The following is a 22,084-nucleotide window of genomic DNA, read 5'->3' on the forward strand; positions in this document are numbered from 1 at the left end:
TCTCATGGCAACTGCATTATGGAACCCATTCACCTCTGATCTAACTGACCAGGGAAGAACCTGACCAGATTAAGACACACAGACCCCACAGCTTCTAATAACCAAGGGAATGGGAATCCCTTACCCAGGGAATAAGGGACCACAGGTAGTCAATTCTTTTTTGTCAAGGTCAAAAATGTCTTGGTCAAGGTATAGACAAGGTCCACACGCCAAAGGAAATAATAATTAAAAAAACCACAACAGTAATGATAACAATAGATAAAAAGATTTCAGAGATCCATTCAAAAGCATCTGGCTGTCTACATTTGGCTCACAGACTGCTTATTGACTACCCCTGCCTTAAAACAACCCAGCCTTGGGCTTCCTCCCAGACAGCCCCCTTAATGCGGATTACTGAAAATCGTGTTCATCATCTAAAAAGTTCTACCAATCCCAAAGGATCGGACACGTTACCCAAGTTGTTAATTAATCCTTCAGTTCTTACCCAAATACACGCTTACAGCCAATTCCTATTAACTAAAGTAAAATTTATTAAAAGAAGAAAAGAGAGAAAGTGTTGATCATTGTACAGACAGAAGAGTCCTTAGGTCAGTTTCACTGCAGAGATGGTGCTTTAGAATTGAAGAGTCCCTCTCAGAATCATTTCATCAGGTTTCAGTCTAATGTCTAAATGTTCGATGTCAGCACAGTCCAGAGGGGACTGGAGATCTCTGTCTTATGATGCAAACTACCCCCAAATAAAGCTTAAGAATCTGAGAGAAAAGGATCAGGTCCCGAAAGTTTTTATACAGATTTTTGCAGTCTCTCAACAGCATGAAGTCCTATGGTGAACAATAGGCGTTTGAAGTAACCTTGTATTTAGTAAACATCACTGGCAATTAACTACATGGATTAACATAAGTCAGTTATCCATTAAGCAGTTCATGGACTGTTTACCACAAACTTTAAAGAGACATGCAGACAATGACAGTATTACACCCAAGTTTTAGCTAAATGTTAATATTTCCTTTTGATCTCCAAATTAACAGAATACACCCCTAGAGAGGAACCCGTTTGGTTACATTGTTAACCTCCAACAAGACATGGATAAACAGTCTACTATAGTTACCATCTTCTTCCAGTTCTTTAGGAATACAAGTATTCATTTCAAAGCTCAAGCCTGTAGAACATGGAAAGGACCTAAATACCATTTACACACTTATGAAGCATGTCTCTAAAGGTTGAAACTGGATCAATTAGCCTGCAAGTTGCTTCACCTTTTCTGGCCATGTGTCACAGAATTTTAGATGCTGTGTGGATTCTCCCATGTTTAATGAGGTTTGATCTCTGTGTGAAACTTTTCCCACAGTCTAAGCCCTTATGGGGTCTCTCTTCTGTGTGGATTCTCTTATGTGAAACAAGGGCAGATCGCCATATGAAACTTTTCCCACAGTCCAAGCACTTATGGGGTCTCTCTCCTGTGTGGATTCTCTGATGTGAAACAAGGGCAGATCTCCATGTGAAACTTTTCCCACAGTCCAAGCACTTATGGGGTCTCTCTCCTGTGTGGATTCTCCCATGTTTAACGAGGACAGATCTCCATGTGAAACTTTTCCCACAGTCCAAGCACTTATGGGGTCTCTCTCCTGTGTGGGTTCTCCCATGTTTAACGAGGGCAGATCTCCATGTGAAACTTTTCCCGCAGTCTAAGCACTTATGGGGTCTCTCTCCTGTGTGGGTTCTCCCACGTTTAACGAGGGCAGATCTCCATGTGAAACTTTTCCCACAGTCTAAGCACCTATGGGGTCTCTCTCCTGTGTGGATTCTCTGATGTAAATCAAGATCTGATATCCGCATGAAACTCTTCCCACAGGCCAAGCACTTATGGGGGCTCTCTACTGTGTGAATTCTTCAATGTCTTATAAGGTTTGACTTCCACCTGAAACAATTCCCACAGTCCAAGCACTTAAGGGATCTCTCTCCTGTGTGGATTGTCTGATGTGAAACAAGGGCAGGTCTCCGTGTGAAACTTTTCCCACAGTCCAAGCACTTATGAGGTCTCTCTTCTGTGTGGATTCTCCCATGTTTAATGAGGTCTGATCTCCGTATGAAACTTTTCCCACAGTCCAAGCACTTATGGGGTCTCTGTACTGTATGGATTCTCTGATGTGAAACAAGGACAGATCTCCGTGTGAAACTTTTCCCACAGTCCAAGCACTTATGGGGTCTCTCTCCTGTGTGGATTCTCTGATGTAAAACAAGGGCGGATCTCCACATGAAACTTTTCCCACACTCCAAGCACTTATGGGGTCTCTCTCCTGTGTGGATTCTCTGATGTAAAACAAGGGTGGATCTCCACATGAAACTTTTCCCACACTCCAAGCACTTATGAGGTTTCTCTCCTGTGTGGGTTCTCAGATGTGAAAGAAGGACTGATCTGTATCTGAAACTTTTCCCACAGTCCAAGCACTTATGGGGTTTCTCTCCTGTGTGGGTTCTCAGATGTGAAAGAAAGACTGATCTGTATCTGAAACTTTTCCCACAGTCCAAGCATTTATGGGGTCTCTCTCCTGTGTGGATTCTCCCATGTTGAATGAGGTGTGATCTCCGTGTGAAACTTTTCCCACAATGCAAGCACTTATGGGGTCTCTCTTGTGTGTGAATTCTCTGATGTGTTATTAGTGCTGATTTACAGTAGAAAGATTTCTTGTGCTCAAGACATCGAGAGGGTTTCTCTCTCGTGTGGCTTCTCCCATGGATTTTCAGGTCTGAGCGATTATTGAAGGTTTTGCCATGGTCCAAGCATTGAAGGGGTTTCTCTCTAGTATGGATTGTCTGATGTGTCACAAGCTGTGATCTCAGAATTAATCCTTTCCCACATTTGAGGCACTGATAGGGATTCTCTTCATTGGGATTTGTCTGCTGGACTGTGGAGTCATTGGGTCCTCCCCTACATATAATACATTCATCCACTTCACTAAGAACATCCTCCTTATGATTTCTCTCCTCATTCTCATTCCCTCGCTCAGCACCTGCTGGGAGAAAGACAAACCAGACTGGAGTCATTGTGCTGGGGAGAAAAGGAATACCACAGAAGGAAAACCCAACACGTTAACACTGCGAAGACGAAGCAATTGGATTCTGCCGCGACTTCCCACCCAAACACTCACAGGGAAGGAAAATTGGGAAGGAAACTCCTGCAGTTAACAGGGTGGGTGGAAAACAGTGAGCAATATCTGCTGACTACAGCCCTGCTCTGGCTGAGATGAGGAAGGACTGAGGGCGTTACTCACACCATATTTTGGGGATTCTCAACTTTCTCCTTCATTAGCCAAATGGTTTCTGTGTCAGTCCTCACCTGTGTGGGCACGTCTCAGGATCTCTCTTTCCCGGCAGACCTGGAGATTGAGCACCCATGGCTCTTCCCCTCGTTCCAGCCGGGCGATCAGCTCAGGTTTGGGAAAGGGAAATCCTGCACAGGGGGTGAAATCAGATCAGATCAGGGTGCATGGAAGATTGAGAGAGCTTCTGTCAGAAAGGACATACCATGACCCGGTGCTGTGCTGGAGGAATCAGAATCCAAGAGGACAGGAACAGGGTCACTGAGCCCCCTTGGGGGAGGCAGACGTCTGGGGAGGTGGGGGGAATTATTACACCTTTGCTAGGAGTTTGCAGGATCTGTACACTCTGGGGGCCTTGCTGACAAACACACAGCTGGAGAATTAAATCTGTGCCTATTTCTAAACCTGTGGAGCCCGGAGCCCTTCCCATGGCTGGAGCTAGTCCCAGGGAGGGAGGTGAACAGTGATGCTGTGTATGAATGAGAAATAATGCAGACAGGACAATGCACAACTTTTTCCCCACTGAACGGTAGGGGTGGGTGGGAATGGTTTAGCATATCCATTAGGTTTTGACATTGTGGTCCCATTGGAGAGGGTACAGAGATGCACGTCTCCCTCATACTGCAGCTGTGGACTATGAGACAAATTCTCCACAAACCTAACTGACCAGGGAAGAACGTAACCAGCATCAGCATTGCAGGCCCTACACTTTCTAATAACCGAGGGGATGGGAATCCTTTACCCAGCGAGGTCACCGTCTCATAGTTCTCCAACATGACGTCCCTGTAGAGGGCTGTCTGAGCGGGGTCCAGCAGAGCCCCCTGCCGCTGGGTGAAATACACAGCCACTTCCTCGAAGGTCACCGGCACCTGTGACAACAAGAGTCCCCCACTCAGCACCTGCTGCCCCAGCCACAAACCCATTGGTCATGGGAGAGGAGGGATAGAGATGCAGAATCCCACCCCCACCCTGCTCAGAGCAGCCAGGAGGCTTCAGGGGGTGGGAGAAGGTGAGAGCTCCTTGTCCCCCCAGCACACGGAGTAGGGCAAGGTCTTCTCATTTCCCACACGCTTGCCGGCCACAGGCTGATCCGGGAAGCAGAGCTCTGAGCCAGGGATGGGGACAGGAATCCCAACAGCTTCCCTGCGTATTTCACAGCAGCCTCTGGCTAACAAGTTCAGGCTCCAGCACTGGGAGCCTGGAAAATGTTCCCAGCCCTGCCCAGGTGGTTGTGTCCTGTTTGACAAATATGGGAATGTTGCTTCCTTCCCTGCTGCGAATGGGCGTACTCAGAAAATCAACAGGTTTATCAGACACTGTCTTCTCCCTGCCTCTCCCTTCCCCCCTCCAGCAGCTCCCTGAAAATCCCCTACCTGAGCTGGCTCCATCACAGCCATTTCCCTTCCCCGCCTCCTGGAAGACAGGATGATCTGGAGCAAAATGTGGACGTGATTCCTCAGCCTGTCGGGGCGAGAGGGGCGATGAGGGAGGTTACAGACAGGGCTTCAGTTCGTCATACCCTGATTCCCACCAGGCTCTTCAGACCCTCCCAGTAACAGCATCTCTGAGCCAAACACTAGAAAAAGAGCAGAATCAAAGGGGCCACTTGGGAGATTGCCCCCCATTGCAGTGTAAACCCCTCCCCTTCTGGTGGCAACGCCTGAAGAATGAGCTGCCCTGGACTCCCCCAGCTGCCGGCAGCCCCCAGGGCCAGGCAGGCAGAGGCTAATCTCACTGTCCTATCTGCACCTCCCTCCCACCCCTCCCAGAGCCAGCAGTGACTCCGGTCTGACACCAGGTGTGGCTGAGATATAAATGCTGCAGAGAAATCAAATCAGGACCTGGGGCAGCTCTGAACACTCAAGAGACACAGACCCCTGAGCAGTGAGACCCCTGCTCACTCCCCTATGCTCGTTTTACCATTTCCAGGGGAAAAAATTCCCACTGGCTGCTGGGTGGGGCAGCCCCTCACTCTCCCCTACCCCACAGAGTCAGAGAGCTGCCCTTGTATCTCTCCCCACCTCGCTGCCTTCTCCCTGCCTCTCTCTCTCTCTTCCCCATCCAGCCTCCTCTCCCATCCCCCCTTTCCCTCACTGTGTCCCCCACTCACGTGTTAACTGATTCCAGCCTCGTTCTCCTCAGCCCCATAATTCTCCTCCTACATCCCAAGTCCCTGCATCGCCCCATCCTCATTGCCTCCTGCATCCTCAACGCCTGTTTCCAGCCACCTAACATATCCCTGTTCCTCCCACCTGCCCACACATCCCCCTGCACCTCTTTAGCCATCTCCCCCTGCAGGTGTAAAGGGGAGGCATCGCTCCCGGGGAAGATAACAAAGGTCTCCCTTACCTTCCCTCTGAGCGGTGTCCTCTCTATGGGCAGGGGCTGGGTGGGAGGGGGGCCCTGGTCAGGCTGGGGGCTCTTCCCTGGGAGATGTTCCTGGGGCATAGCATGAATGTTACTGCCTCACAATATACACCTCTCCTGTCTAAGCCAGGGCTTTGGGATTTTGCAGGGAACCGGAATTCCACACAACAATGACCAGTTACTACAGTGAATGCGATTCCCTTCCTGCAGCCGGGAATGAAGAACTCCACTGATTGCTCCCACTGGGCCCGACCAATAAAACCAATTGCACTGAAACCTCCCTGCCCCTCAGAGCCTCCACGTCCCCAGGCCATAGCACTATAGGGTCATCATCCATAAAAGCCACTGAGTCCATGGAAGGACAGAAAGGAGATATCAGGATCCTGGGGAGAGATGAAGGGGCACTTCTATAGAGACCCACAGTTCTTCCAGAGAGTCCCCAATATCGACAGTGATGGAGTCCTGGTCCTAGAGAGAACAGCAGGGGACACATTTCATGGTGACACGGACTCTAACCCTAAGCTTAATATATTTTTGTTACAGCTGCCAGATTGCACCCTCACACCTTTGCGAGCATGGCAGTCAGACTCACTGACATGACCATCCCCATATACGACAGGGGTAACAGACAATGCTGTCTGTCTGAGTTACATTTCCCTGGCTGGCAGTGCCTAGTTAGGAAGAGATATACACCAGATCCTCACTAGAACACACATCTACATAACACAAATTCCAATAGAACATGGTCGCGAATCCCAGATTTAGTAACGGCCATTTTCATTGTAATATGGTCCCCACTAGAATGCGGGACTTGGCATGGGTCCCACATCTCGCATTCTAGCGAGGGTCCGGTGTAGTTTAGATACCGTGTGGTTAGCAAGCAAGGAGAGGCTGAGGTCAAAGAAGAGTTTCTCCAGTTTAAAGCACCAAAACTGTGGATCAATCGGTTCATTCTCATGGGACAGAAGTGCCCTCACTTGGTCTATGTTGCTTATGAAAGCGGAACCCTGTACAGTACAGCAGGATCTGCCATGAAACTATCCGGCCTTTGATCTCCTGCTCATGAAGGCTGTCCTGTCCTTTGCAGGAGAGAGAGAGGATGAGCGAGATCACCTTACATTTCAACCTCAACCCCGTTCATGAAATTCTGTCAGGCTAAAGCTGTGAAATAGCGTAATGGCGTTTCTGCACAAGGGAACACTCAGGGGAGATGAGACGAGAGCCCCACGGCTTCGATCCTTCTCTTCCGCCTTGCAAAACTGCATGGGGGTTACACCTGGACTATAGAAAACTTTAGAAGTGTTCAAGAAGTGATCAAAGACTTGATGGTTTACAGCAGTGGTCCCCAAGCTTTTCCAGGTGGCAGGCACCAGACGACTAGCCACCAAGGACCGGAGTTTTGGCGGCAACGCCTCTTGATGACGCTGCTTCTCGGTGGCATTTCGGCTGATGCTTGTCTGCCGGCCAGTACGCGGGCACCACGTTGGGGACCACTGATTTACAGTGTTGGGGGAAGGACACCGGCAATTTTCTGTGATTGCCCTGACCACCATTGTCGAAATTAAGGCCACCTTACTTCTGAAGGAAAGCAGCCACACAGGGATTTAAAGCCCTAGAATTCATGTGCATTAACGTCACACCTTTATTTCTTCAGGGCTCGTCTGCATGGACTGATGCTAATGGGATGGGAATATGGGAAATAGATTGGTGCGGGGGAGGGAGGTCTCTGCTAATTCCTTTAGCTTTAAATGTTTTAATTTCTTTTCCATGATGCCCCCACAATTGGGTGCAGACATTCAAATGCAGCACCTGGCACAGGAGCAGCAGCAGTCGCCACACAATCAGTATCAGAGTTTTCAGCCCATGAACGATAAGGGGTCATTTAACATCAGACTCAGCAGCATAGTCTGTGTCTATAGAAAACACGGGTGTTATTATCCACGGGGTAACTAACCTGCATTAGTTAGTCCACTGCAAAAACATAAAGGAAAAGGTAAGGTCAGAACGGTGTCCCTGAACTGACCAATGCAAAGGAAAAACTGAACAATTCAGTTTAAAAATTCTTTGACTTGGGCCCTAGAAATCAGTCCATGTGTCAGAAGGAAGAACATCCCCGAAATGGATCACAACAGAAATGGAGCATCCATAAAAGGCTGGGAACCTCAAATAGGGAATTAAAGGTATAAACAATGCGCTAGAAAAATCTATATCTGGAGGAATGTTTATTCCCCCTGCCCCTCCCTATTCCTGGGTTTCCCACTCTTCCCTGTCTGGGAGAGCCTGTGCCCCAGCTCTCCCTTCCTTTTGTCCCCCCACGTGTTGCTGTCCCAGCCCGGGCTGGCTCCCCCTGCCCCACACCCACCGGGGCTGGCAGCAGCTTTCCCAGGCCCAGGGCGGGAATTGCAGCCAGCTCCGCTGGGAGCAGCCTGGGGCCAAACCCTCCCCCTGCAGCCCAGGGGTGATGCGGGGGAGGGACTCTCTTATGTTCCCTCCGAGCGGGGCCCCCCTGAGGCAGTGACTGGGCTGGGAAGGGGCCCTGGCCAGGCTGGGGGCTCTGCCCTGGGAGAAGCTCCTGGGGAGCAGCGGGAAGGGCCCTGCTGGAGATTCCCCTCTCCCGCCTGCAGCCAGGGCTCCGGGCTCCCAGCACCAGCCGCCGGGGCTCGGGGATCTCGCCAGGAGCCTGGGAGCCAGAGTCACCGCAGCGGCTGCGAGTCACTTCCTGCTGCCGGGCCTGAGCCAGGGCCGGTGCAACCACTAAGTAAACTAGGCAGCTGCCTAGGGCTCCAAGATTTGAGGGCACCAAAAAGCGGTGCCCATAATGTCTGGGATGCTCACCCGGTGCCAGCTAAACGTGTAACCCTCTTCCTGCCGCTGTGCAAGGGAGCGCTGCGGCTTTGATCAGCTCCGGCCAGTTAGGAAGTGATATTATTCCTCCTCTGGGTGCCAGGGGCGCAGCGCTGCTCTCTGCTGCTCTGGCTCTGACCCAGGCCCCTGCCCTGTCCCCACTCCCTTGAGCTCTGCAGCAGGGCCAGGCAGTGGGGAGAAGTGCAGAGACCCGGCCCCAACCGCGCCGCTGTGGAGTGGTTCCCCCTGCCCCCTAGGCCAACCCCACACCCTCTGCCCTGCTCGCAACCAGCCGCACAACCCCTGCCCTGCCCGCAGCCAGCCCCACAACCCCTGCCCGGCTTGCAGCCAGCCCCACACCCCCTGCCCGCAGCCAGCCCCACACCCCCTGCCCGGCCCACAGCCAGCCCCCCTGCCTTGCCTGCAGCCAGCTCCCCCACCCCCCGTCTCCAGCCAACCCCTGCCGCACCCCCCTGCCCAAAGCCAGCCAGCCCCACACCGTCAGGTTATTCATTTATTTTCAATAACTATGTAGACTTAATAATGAAATTAATAAATTTTCAAGCCGAATGTGTGTTAATTCTAATGAACAATGCCACGTTATGCAGTATTCATTTTTGAAAGTTTATAATGAGCAATGGTCTGGGGGGAAGGGTGGGGGCGGGAGACGCAAGGTGGAAGTTTTGCCTAGGGCGCAAAATATCCTTGCACCGGCTCTGGGTGGAAGGGCTCCTGCGAGGACGCACCCTAGCAAACCAAGCAAGGTAGTGTGAATATTGGCTGCTGCAGTAATTACTGTGGTGGCTGTAAGTCAACCTAATATGTGTAGAGCTTGGCTTGGTGTGTAGACGTACCCTTACAAGCAAAAGGATTTCTCTCACCCAAGAGCTTTCAGCAGTCCCTGCTCACTGGGAAGCCTTCCAGCTAGGACCAGCCCCCCCTCCCCCCACCAAATGATGCTCCTATTGTCTTTCAAGTGATCTTGCTGCATTCAGTAGAGACGGGGATGAGGAGATATCCAGAGGCCTTCTCCCCCCACCCCTTCTTATACTCTGTCCCTTTATACTGGAAAGATCTTTGCTGGGACATTGAGACAGGCAGCTCCACGTTGTAGGTGAGCTCCAAAGCCTCCTACAGATGAACTGTAAATGTCTTTGTTTACCCCTTTCTTCCTGTTGGTGGACGGCCAGATAAGAGTTTTCCAACACCCAAGGCCAGGCCAGTCTTCTGTCGTCTCTGAGGAACTAGTCTGTAGGTGTTCCATATTTCAATAAGAAATAGGGTTACCATATGTCTGGGATTTACCAGACAGCAGGGCCGGTGCAAGGATATTTTGCATCCTAGGCGAAACGTCCACCTTGTGCCCCCCATCCCCCCAGCATCGCTTATTCTTAACTTTCAAAAATGAAAACTGCATAACGTGGCATTGTTCATTAGAATTGATACACATTCAGCTACATGTTTAAGGAAAATAAATGAATAACCTGACAGGGTGTGGGGCTGGCTGGCTTTGGGCACAGAGGTGTGGCAGGGGTTGGATGGAGACAGGGGGTGTGGGGCTAGCTGGTTTTGGGCAGGGGTGTGCGGCAGGGGCTGGCTGGAGACGGGAGTGTGGAGCTGGCTGGCTTCGGACAGGAGGGTGTAGCAGGGGTTGGATGGAGACGGGTGTGGGGCTAGCTGGCTTCGGGCGAGGGAGTGCGGTAGGTAGGGATTAGCTGGAGACAGGGGGTGTGGGGCTGGCTGGCTTCAGGCTGGGCAGGTGATACGGAGCCGCTTGGAGATGGGGTGTTGGGTTGGCTGGAGACAGGGGGTGTGGGCCTGACTTCAGGCGGGGGTTGCAGCAGGGGCTGGCTGGAGACAGGTGGTGTGGGTCTTGCTGCGGGCAGGGCAGGGTGTGTGGGGCTGGCTGAAGGCAGGGCAGGGTGTGCATCAGGGGCTGGCTGCGGGCAAGGTGGCGGGCAGGGCCATCCCTAGATATTCTGGGGCCCTATGCAGCCTCCCTGCAGGGGGAGGGGCTGTGGTGCCCCAGGCCTCTGGGGGAGCAGAGGGGCCCCAGGATTCCATGGGGGGGTGGGAGTGGGGGGTCCCAGGCCTCTGAGGGGGCTGGCTGGGGGGACAGGGGGGAACCACTCCCCAGCAGCGTGGCTGGGCCAGGTCTCTGCACTTCCCCCTGCCGGGGTAGTGGGCACAGCCACAGCACTGGGTGAGCGTCCCAGACATTTTGGGCACTGCTTTTTGGCGCCCTCAAATCTTGGGGCCCTAGGCAGCCGCCTAGTTTGCCTAATGGTTGCACCAGCCCTGGGTCTATGCGGTGAGGGAGAGGCGGAGACCGGCTGGGCTGTCAGATTCCTTATCTCACTCCTGCCTCAGTGATGGGGATTGGCCTGGCTTCAAGGCTGCCCAGGTGTATTGACATCCCCGACTCCCTTCTTGCCTGCACCCAACCTCGGCATCTCAGCAATATGGAAACACTACCTGTCACCCAAAATTGGGCCAGCTAGTAAGCTTAGAGCAGGGCCATCCTTACCCACAAGCAAAGTAGGCAGCTGCGTAGGGCACCAGGAAATGTGGGGCACATTTCCTAGTGCCCTGTGCAGCTGTGTGCTGCTCCAGCCTCTGCTCCAGCTCTTCCCCAGGGCCCCCGCCCCTGCTCCGCCCCAGCCCCGCCCTGGCCCTGCTCCTCCATAGCCCCACCCCCACTCCCCTGAAGATTGCAGCCAGCCCCAACCCTGCACTCACCACATGGTAAGTGGAGTGAACCAGCCCCAGCCTGCTCTGCTCCCCTGGCTCCCAGGCTTGGGGGGAGGGGGGAACTGCCCCCCAGCACTTGCCAGGGGCGCGGCTGGGAGCCTGTGGAGCATGCTGGGGCTGGGTTACTCCACTTCCTACAGGAAGTGGCCAGCCCCTCTCCCCCCTCCCCCCGTCCCCTGTGGAGGCCTGGGGTGGGGCTCCACACAGCCCCTCCGCAGAGACCTGGAGCCAGCCCCCCCACTCTTGCCCACAGCCAGCCCTCCCCCATGGGGGGCTGCATAGGGCACCAAAATAGCTATGGACGGCCCTGACCAGAGTTTGGCAGAAAACAGCTTGTTTATTACACTGATATCTAAGCTCCAAAGAAGAGACGGGAAAGTGGGGGGGCGGTGGGGTCACACTCACATCCGCATACTCACGCTTCCAGGACAGGCACAGCACTGGAGACGTCAGGATCCTTCAGGGAAACTGTACCACAGCTCATGATGGATGGTGTGATGAAGGTAAATCTTCCTGAGGCACGATGGAATGCAATGTGGCGAACCACTGGCCAGGCAGTCCAGGTGAAGGGCCTTTATGGGAGATACAAGCTTGTGAGAGAGTCTGAGCCCTTTTAAAGACCTGCTCCTCATGGCCTGCGACTAGAGAGGCATCTGGTTGGTCACACTCCACCTTGGGCAGTGTCCATGCAGTGTCCATGCATTGGGTGTGTGATCGCTGCCTAATTAGTCTCAGACACCTTGTCTACCTTGGAGCTGTTCTGATCTTCCAGCTGTTTAAACAGCCCATTCATCCCACAAGCATTCCAGGAGGGAGGGATGGGGCGAAAGCCACTTCACGGGTATTCAAAGGGAGAGGAGACAAAGCAGGGGGGATGTCATGTCACAGACTTTTTGAGCATACAGGTATACATAGCACACAGATCACTGCTGCTCCTACAAATCTCTGCCCCTTGATCTATGATCATTACAGTAGTTGTCCTTGTAGGGCACAGGTGATCTGTTGCAAACAAACCAAACAATCATAACCAGGTGAATATAACTAAAACCATTACAATTGACTAAACACTAGATATAACATAAACATAAATGCAAACAATCATAATCAAGAGTAGAAATATGATAAAACCATCACCATTATAGTAACTGGGTACACAGAAATAAAACAAGGCCCAAGTTTGATGCTGTAATAATCATCAAACAATAAAACCCTAGCCCTTAAGTCCACACAACAAATAGGTTAAACTGATTTGGAAGATACATAGGAACAGAGAACTTGGTGAAATCGCTGATACTTAAACTAACATTTAATTGTACAGGTTATGGGGGCCCATGAGCTACCCTTCAGGGCTTGGGGAAGTAGAACCAGGGTGCATAGAGGAAAGTGTGGAATTAACAATACAAGAAAATCTAACTAACAATACAAATGTATCAATAATACAAATGTATCAATAACAAAAATCAACAATAAAATGATCATGAGAGAATCTAACAAAAAATTAAACTTGGGGACCAAAGTCTTTTGGATAGAGGTGGATGCAATTGATAATTTGGTTGGAGATGGGGGAAGTCGAGAAAGGGGAAAAGGCATTTACCCTGTCCAGTGTAGTATCTCCTCTCTCTGGATCCAGTGCTAGCACAGGACACCCACCAGAGACAGGCACAGAACACAGACTTTGTCGCGACACTATAACAATGGTGTTTTATAACTCTTCAGCTGATACCAGCTCTCCTGACGTTCTGGTTCAGAGGCTGAAAGATAGAAGCTTAGAAACAAATTAGCGTGGCGGACCATGCTCGTTTGAGTTGTCCGCGGTGTACCCATTTTCCCTCCAGGGTTTTACCTATCAGATACACTGTTGCTCCTGCCCTGTTCACCACAGTATAGGGTCCCTCCTACTTCACCTGCAGAGGATGAGCAGCGAATTTACAATACATTACCTGAGTCCTGATGTTCCATGATTCCACTGCTGACTGCCCCCCTGGTCCATGTTGATTCTGGCCTTACTCATGGCTTCCTGCAATTGCAGTGTCAGAGCTGGCATTTCTTCAGTGAGGGTTTTCTGCCACAGAATCCAGTCTTCTGGCCAAGCCTGTGCGGGGGGGGGGGTGTCACCTGGGGATGATTGAAGGAGTACCATGGAGGTTCCAAATAACAGCTGATATGGGGTAAGGTGGGAACAGAGGCATTCTCAGCTGCGGACGGTGGCCAATACAAGAGTTAATTTCTCCACCCATGACCTGCTTTAATGTTCCACAACCTTACCTAGTGACTCCTTCATGGTCCTGTTCATACCCCCCACAGGTGTTAAACACAATTGCCCCAGATGGGCATTCACCCACTGGTGCCCAGTCTGCCAATCTTCCGCGTGAGCTAATGGCTTACCATCTGCACTTTTCCATTGCTCTCGAGCCCATTGCCACATCCAGTTCCTGGTACCCTCCACTACATATTTTGAGTTACTAAACACCACTCAGGGTCCAGGTTTTCAGTCCACAGGCTCAGGCACTCAACTGTAGCTTTTAACTCTGCTGGCTGAGCTGAACCTGCTGACCAGCTGCAAACCACACTGTGATGCAGCAGATTCAGACACACTCTGAATACGCAGCTGTCCTTCTACTCGTGACACAGAGCCATCCGTAAACCAGATGTTCTCAGGATGGGTGATCCCCTGTGCCTCGGCCACTGAGGCCACCTGTTTGATTAATTGCTCTGGGGATTGTATCAGGCATTCATGGCTGGCTCTGGTGCATGATAGCAAAATGGCTGCCCCTTCGGATGCCCCTGGAGTGGATTCGTATTGGACCTTGTGGTTCACTCTAATCCTAACTCTATTGCTTGCGTGGGTGTCAACTCGGTCTCTGCCACAGTGCGACCAGTACTTGGGGCTGCTCCGCCCCCCTGCAGGCACAGGCCCATAGTTTCAGACCACCCTCCGGATCACCGCAACACAGTGTCTGGGGTTCAGCCATCCGGGGTCCGGATCTGGGGGATCCAGATCACACCAGATATCCCCATTCCAATCATCATATGGTCCCGCACCCCCCTGGGCTTTCACCCCAACGGCAGCGACCTGGGCTGAATAAGCCCTCCGGGCCCTGTTCTCCCGGACGGACCCCTCCCGGACCAGATCCTTCAGGCAGGTAACCGCCTGGCTCAGAGCGGCATTCTCTACTTCCACCTGCTCCTGCTTCTCCTCTGCTGCCGCCACCTGTACTGTGGCTACAGAGAGGGAAGAGGCCTGGGTGCTAGCCGTCAGAGCCTGCGCCTTCCACATATCCTGTTCTTCCGCCAACTCATTACATCGGCCCTTGGATGAATTTATTTAAGTGGGGAGCTGACTCTTTGCCACCTGCCATTGCCAGCCTGCTTGCCACAGCAGCCAGGCAGCTGCATGATCCAGTCCCGCCTTGTTGGGACCATATATAAATATATATTTATCCAACATGAGCTCTAGTTCAGGAATTGTACTCCCAGGTGGAACCGCCCCTGGCAAACAGGGGTCTGCCCCTTTCTTTTGGAGCCATTCTAACAACACCCAAGTGGGTGTAGTCTCACTCGGCTGCTTCAACTTTTTCTTCCCCTTGCTCCATGGTGGCATACTAAGCAGCGGCATCCTTTTCTCCCTGCAGCGGGTTGCTAGCTTACCGCTTTTTCATGCAGGCTCGAGCCAGACCCGCTTAAGAGAGCACCGGGGGGGGGGGCACCAGGGGATCCTTACTCTTGGTCAAATCCTGCACTCTCCACCATTAATGTTATCCGAAATTGGGCCAGCTAGTAAGCTTAGGGAGGACTAATGACCCTCCAGAGTTTGGCAGAAAGCAGCACGTTTATTATACTGACAGCTAAGCTCAAAAGAAGGGCGGGGGGTCACACTCACACTCGCATACTCACGCTCCCAGGACAGGCACAGCACTGGAGATGTTAGGATCCTTCAGGGTAAGTGTCCCACAGCACAGCGATGGATGGTGCGATGAAGGTAAGTCTTCCCGAGGCACGATGGAATGCAACACGGCGAACTACTGGCCAGGCGGTCCGGGCGAAAGGCTTTTACGGGAGGTACAAGATTGTGAGCGCACTGCTGAGCACATGGCCCCTTCCCCTTTTAAAGACCTGCTCCTCATGGCCTGGGACTAGAGATGACGTGGCCACATCTGGTTGGCCACACTCCATCTCGGGCAGTGTCCATACAGCGTCCATGCATTGGGTCTGTGATCGCTGCCTAATTAGAGTCCCAGACACCTTGTCTACCTGGAAGCTCTTCTGATCTTCCAGCTGTTCAACCAGCCCATTTATCCCATAAGCATTCTAGGAGGAAGGGACGGGGGGACAGTGTAACAGACCTTTGGAGCAAACAGGTTATGCATAGCGTAGTCATACAGCGCATACAGATCACTGCTGCTCCTACAACACTCACTCCTCCTCACACTTCTTGAGACTGGACAGCGGTTGGACACCAGGTGAAAGCCACATCTCCCCAGGGCACCTCAGCACAGTGTGGACAGGAGCCACATTTCTGCTACTTTCATTTTGTTCAAGTTAACCCTGAGGTTCTCACCCTGTGAAGAAAATGGTGGATTTACCCCTCCTGTGGGAAAGATTATGAACTTGTTACATCCCTCGGGGACTGGCTGCCTATAGACGCTGGGGATGTTATATGGGCCTTTCACTGCTAGGTCTCTGCTTACCATAAGCGCTGGCTTTTATTTTTCCCCAGAAGGCTTCACCTCAGCTCTGCCCCTGAGGCCCTGCCCCCACTATGCCCCTCCCCTGAGGCCCCACCCTCACTCCACCTCTTCCCAACCACACTCTGCCTCCTCTCCTAAGGCTGTGCTCTCTGTCTGCCTCTTCCCAACCCTGCGCCAACCCCTCCCGGAAGCCAATCTGCAGCTCTCTGTTCTCCGCCCTCGCCCAGGCACCTCCTGTAGCCACCAAACAGCTGATTGGCAGAACAGCTGTTGTTGGTGGGTGCTGAGCTCCGGTGCACCCCTGGAGTTGGCAACTTTGCTGCTTACAGTCATGGGACTGAGCAGTGACCAAGTATAAACAGCGACTTTCAATGAGACTTAGCCCATGTCCTGCTGTTAATGGGCAGGTCAGTAAGGCCTAAATTTACAGCAGTGACCTAATTGTGGGTGTCTCGGTTTATCTCCTCGACATACAGGAGTTCACGGCACGTGTTCCACCTGCTTTTGCAGCTGCAGCCGGAGTCAGTGGGTGCTGCGGGTGCCCAGCCCCTTGGAGAACCAGCCCCTAAGTATTCAGGTCAGTACCCAAATTTGGACCCTAAATCAAAAGACATTTGGACCCAGCCCATCATTGTGCTCTGTTCCTGTGCGGGCTAGAACGGCTGTTTGTGTCTCCTCCCCAGCAGCTGCGGGCACAGGGAGTGCTCCTGGGAGGGGTGGGAGGCAGTGGGGTTGGGGCACAGACAGGCTGGAGGAGAAAGGGGTGGAAAGGGATAGAGGGGTGTGGCTCTTGTGCTCTGCACCCTGGCAAAGCCTCTTAGGACCATTAAACCAGGGATGCGGCTCTGGCTGGAGCTCAGCACTTGTCTAGCGGCTGCTAAGGTCTGCACTGGCCCTTGTAGCCCCTGAGTAGGGGGCCTATTGAACCAGCCCTCTCCCTGCCTCAGTTTCCTCATCTATACAATGCTTGTGTGTCTCTTTGCATTACAGTTTATGGAGGACCGAGAGCCCCATGGTGCTGAGCTCTGAGCAGCCGCAAAAATTTGTTTGTGAGAACCCCTGATGGGATGGGAGCCTGGGAGTGGAACTGGAGCCGGACCCAGGGCGACCCCTGCAGCGCTAGGACCTAGGAGCAGCCGGGAGGCGGCTGTGGGGCAGCGAGCGCTGGGCTCCGGCCCGGCAGCAGGAAGTGACTCGCAGCCGCTGCGGTGACTCTGGCTCCCAGGCTCCTGGCGAGATCCCCGAGCCCCGGCGGCTGGTGCTGGGAGCCCGGAGCCCTGGCTGCAGCCGGGAGAGGGGAATCTCCAGCAGGGCCCTTCCCGCTGCTCCCCAGGAGCCTCTCCCAAGGCAGAGCCCCCAGCCCGGCCGGCCCCTGCCCCGGGGGGCCCCGCTCGGAGGGAAGGTGAGAGAGACCCGCCCCCCCCCCGGCCAGTCACCCCCGGGCTGCAGGGGGAGGTTTGGCCCCAGGCTGCTCCCACCGGAGCTGGCTGCGATTCCCGCCCGGGGCCCGGGAAAGCTGCCGCCAGCTCCCGTGGGTGCGGGGTGGGGGGAACTCGGGACAGAGACACGTGGGGAGCAGAGAGGGGGGAGAACCGGGGTACAGGTCCCGCCAGGCAGGGCGGAGGGGGAAACCCAGGAATAGGGAGGAGCAGAGGGGATAAAAGTTCCTCCAGATGAGCTGAGCCAGCTGCAGTGGTTGACCAAAAAAGAAAAAGAAAAAAAAAAGCGGAGGGGAAGGAGCGGGGCTTTTCCTCCCCCGTTCACCAGGATCTAACTCCCATTTCCCAGGGCCGTGTCCTTGAACGCTCAGGGCCGCTCTCCGCCCCGTAAGATGTTACTGAGCTGCTAGAGAGGACTTGATCCAGTGAACTATTTACAGACACCCCCCCCCCCCAGATCTCACTGTCACACCTGCTTTAAGTGTTTAGAACAGGGGTAGGCAACCTATGGCATGCGTGCCAATGGTGGCATGTGAACTGATTTTCAGTGGCATTCACACTACCCGGGTCCGGCCACCGTTCCCAGGGGGGCTCTGCATTTTAATTTAATTTTAAATGAAGCTTCTGAAACGTTTTAAAAACCTTATTTACTTTCCATACAACAAGAGTTTAGTTGTATATTATAGACTTATAGAAAGAGACCTTCTAAAAACATTAACATGTATTGCTGGCACACGAATCCTTAAATCAGAGTGAATAAATGAAAACTTGGCACACCCCTTCTGAAAGGTTGCTGACCCCTGGTTTAGAAGAATCCGAGTCTTGGTTCCTGTGTCTGGAAAGCCGCCCAGCGTTTCATCCGTGTGTCCCAGCCACTCTCCCTTTTCCCCTGAGTTTCACTCCTCTTGGAATCCAGTCTGGGCAGTTTCACTCCTTTACATCAGTTCCTTATCAAAATATTATTTTTATTGCTCTGAGCTCTTCATCCTAAACTTCATTAGTGTTGTGCAGAGGGGAAGTCATTCTGCCATGGAATTCTTATTTTTAATGCAAAGAATCCTGTGGCACCTTATAGACTAACAGACGTATTGGAGCATGAGCTTTCGTGGGTGAATGCCCACTTCGTCGGATGCATGTAGTGATCCAGACTAACACGGCTACCCCTCTGATACTTATTTTTAATGGCAAATCATCATGGAAATATGAATAGTTGCAAGTAGCTTCAGCAATCACATCTCACGATGATGCTGTCACAGTTCCTGTTTCTACTGTAATGTTGTAATTTGAGGGCAGTGCTGACTGATTTCATGGGCTGGTCTCAAAACTCATCACATGAATGAAGTGAGCTTAATATGTTTTTGTTACACCTGCCAGACCGCGTCACACCTTTGTGAGCGTGGCAGTCACAGACTCACCGATAGGACCATCCCCATGTATGACAGGGGTAACAGACATTGCTGTCTGTCCAAGTTACATTTCCCTGGCAGTACCTAGTTACAAGGCAGATATCCACACACATGCCCTCCCTTCCTGAGCACACACTGCTCCCAGTTTACGTTGGATTTATTAAAAAAAAGAGAAATAACAATGAGGAGTCCTTGTGGCACCTTAGAGACTAACACATTTATTTGGGGATAAGCTTTCATGGTCCTAGCCCATGAAATAAGTTTGTTAGTCTCTAAAGTACCACAAGGACTCCTGGTTGTTTTTGCTGATACAGACTAACACGGCTTGTAAAAGCGAAGTCAAGTGGACCTAAACTCTTGTCAAGATAACTGTGTAGGTGATAAAAGGACAGGAGGGGCGATGAGAAAGCTCTGAGAAATGCAATTGCAACAGCTAACTAGAAGGAAGCCGCTAACTGCGGGGAAAAACCCCCCACCTGTTTAGACTAGAAAAACTTCCTTTTGCTGTGTTACTGACAAGGAAGCATTAATGAGCAAGTGAGCTCATCTGGATGTTGCTATAGATCTATATAAGCTTCTGTGTTCTTTTTTTTTCTTTGTGGAACAGCTTGGAGTGTTGCTTCTCAGCTGTCTCTCTCCGCATGCTTGTATTATAATAAAGGCGCCTCAGGCTGTTCTGATCTAAACACAACGCGTGGTTAATTTCCATGACAATTTCTTGTGCCATGATTCGGATCCACACTATACCACCGAATTGAAGGACCGCGGACCGTTCGCCACTGGACCCAGGCACCATCTGAAAGGTGAGAGACCTTTTAAATCTCTATTTTGGGTTTCCGGTGGAGGACTGGCCATAGGCTCTGGGTTTGGGTGAGCTGCACACTGGATCCGGACCCTTTTGCTGCCAGACACGCCTGACGCCCTCCTGTATTGCCCCAGGAAGAGCCATGGGTGTGGCTAGGTAGGACTTGGTTTCTTTGTATGTGCCAGTTTGAGTGAGGGTCACAGGAGCATTCTGCGAGGCTCATAAGCTCGTGGCCGGAGGTGTCTCTAAAGCAAGCCCTGAGACTGCAACTAGTAGGGCTGAAAAAAGGGCCCTGCCCGAGGCAGGCTGGCTCTGCATGACCTGACCGGCGAGGGGCATGCCTGGATCTAGGATTGTGTGACCCCCATCCTTTTCCCCTTCCTCGGACTGTCCATGAGCTCTATTCGATCCTCTACTGGAGTAAGGCGCATTATCTGTGCCAGAACCAAGATCAGGGGAGACCTCCTTTTCCCCTCCCTGCCTGAAGGGGGTCTATGAGCCACTGACTAGTCTGACGATCTCGCCTGAAGCATCAGAGTAAGCAGTGCCATTCTCTCTGAGACTAGCCGACGCACTTTGCTGAAGGGGATGTAGGAGGGTCGTGGACGTCCCCAATAAGCCTTTCCTGTGTGAGTGCCTGAGGGAAAATTGGAGGCGGTGGGTCCAAAATGAATCCTGTCCCTCCAAAAGGCACACCCGTGTACTACATGCACACAAATTACAGTCCTTTCACTTGCAAGTTTCTGGAGAAATGGAATTGGTGTACCAGAGATGACCCAAAATTACAGTTTCCTTCAGGGGGAAGTTTTGACCTTGACAAGACTGTGCACCTCAAAGGCGCACTTCTGACCAATAAGGTTGGGCAAAGCCAGTTAAATGTATATTTTGATTGGTATGAAAAAATGGCACCATGAATCTCAAATGAGGAGTCTTAAGGACTCTCAAGAGAAACTTAAAATACAATTAAGAGAGGCAAAAGAGAAATTACCTATTCCCCAAACCTCTGCCAGCCAGCAGCCATCGCTCTATCCTTCGATACTTCTTCAGAGTACCCCATCCGAAGATCTTATTGACTTTTATTTGGGTTACAGACAACTGGCTGCCTCAGCATCACCTCCACAGCCACACCAGAGTCAGACCAGAGTCACTGCTGGTTTTTTCAGGGGGGAGTGTGGTTGGGCCAATGGGATCAGCCTCTGCCTGCCTGGCCCTGGGGGCTGCCAGGGGAGTCCAGGGCAGCTCGTTCTTCAGGTGTTGCCACCAGAGGGCTCCGGCTGTTGCTAAGGGGGAGGGGTTTACACTGCAATGGGGGGCAATCCCCAAAGTGGCCCCTTTGATTCTGCTCTTTTTCTAGCATTTGGCTCAGAGATGCTGTTACTGGAAGGGTCTGAAGAGCCTGGGGGTAATCGGTGCGTGACATGGACTGAAGTCCCTTCTGTAACCTCCCCCATCACCCCTCTCACCCCGACAGGCTGAGGAATCACGTCCACTTTTCACTCCAGATCGTCCTGTCTGCCAGGAGACAGGGAAGGGGAATGGCTGTGATGGATCCAGCTCAGGTAGAGGATTTTCAGGGAGCTGCTGGGAAGGGGGAGAGAGAAGCAGGGAGGAGACAGGGTCTGATAAACCTGCTGATTTTCTGAGTAGGACCATTGGCAGCAGTGGGGGAGAGGGACATTCACCTGTGTGGCAGGGCAGGTGTAAAGTCCTTTTGAACCCTGCCAAAATGCTGGCTGTGGCCTGCTTTCTGGCCAGGAGACCAGGGCCAGAGTCACAGTTATTCAGCAGGGAGCCCAGCTGCAAGCCCTAATGAGGGCTGGCTCTGAGGAACATGCTGAGCTAAGTGCTGACAGCTGGGTTGAGGCACCAGGAGGGCTATTAAAGCCCTGGGCAAACCTCAATCAGGAGGTTAGGCTGAGAGGTGACAGGAGGGCAGTTTTGCTGTCTCCTTACCAAGTAAGGAAGCCTCAAAGGCCAGGAGGGTCTGGGGGTCCCTTTCTGTCAGGGGATCTGGGAACTGCTGAGCACTGTAAATAAAGACAGTTGGGTGAACTAGCAAAAGAAGGCGTGGAGGACTCTTTATTACACCAGACCAAACACAGGGTGCAGGCACCAGAGGGTGGAAACCTGTGTGGACCCTATGACACTGGGAGCTTGTCTGGGATCTCCCTAGTCACAGCTCTTTGTGGCTGCCATGGGAGAGACCTTGAAGTGGCTGGTGCGCACCGTGCGGGAGATGCAGCAGGCCCAGCAGGCGGACAGACAGGCACTGATGACGTGGCAGGCGGACCAACAACGGGCCCTTCAGGAGTTCATCAGGGAGCAGTCAGCAGCCCGGCAGCAGATGCTACAGAGGGTGGTGAGTCTGGCACCCGGGGATGGATCCAGGCTGCTGGGTGGGGGCTTTGCAAGATGGGCCCCACGGATGACCCCAATGCATTCCTGGGGACATTCAAAGGGGTGG

At 52.4% G+C, this 22,084-nt stretch overlaps 2 protein-coding genes across 4 annotated transcripts in view; both read right to left on the reverse strand.

The window, feature by feature from the left end:
- The window catches only part of LOC115640747 (zinc finger protein 501-like), a 745,273-nt gene that overhangs the window by 395,403 nt on the left and 327,786 nt on the right, over nucleotides 1-22,084 (reverse strand). The gene's annotated exons all lie outside the window — the stretch shown is intronic.
- Nucleotides 578-14,559, reverse strand: LOC115640963 (zinc finger protein 345-like). The gene is given in 3 exon segments (XM_030544021.1): nucleotides 578-3,011; nucleotides 3,338-3,451; nucleotides 14,325-14,559. Coding segments are annotated over 3 exon segments (2,088 nt in total). The 3' UTR covers nucleotides 578-1,272.

This window comes from Gopherus evgoodei, unplaced genomic scaffold, assembly GCF_007399415.2.
Source record: "Gopherus evgoodei ecotype Sinaloan lineage unplaced genomic scaffold, rGopEvg1_v1.p scaffold_32_arrow_ctg1, whole genome shotgun sequence".
Taxonomy (NCBI): Eukaryota; Metazoa; Chordata; order Testudines; family Testudinidae; genus Gopherus; species Gopherus evgoodei.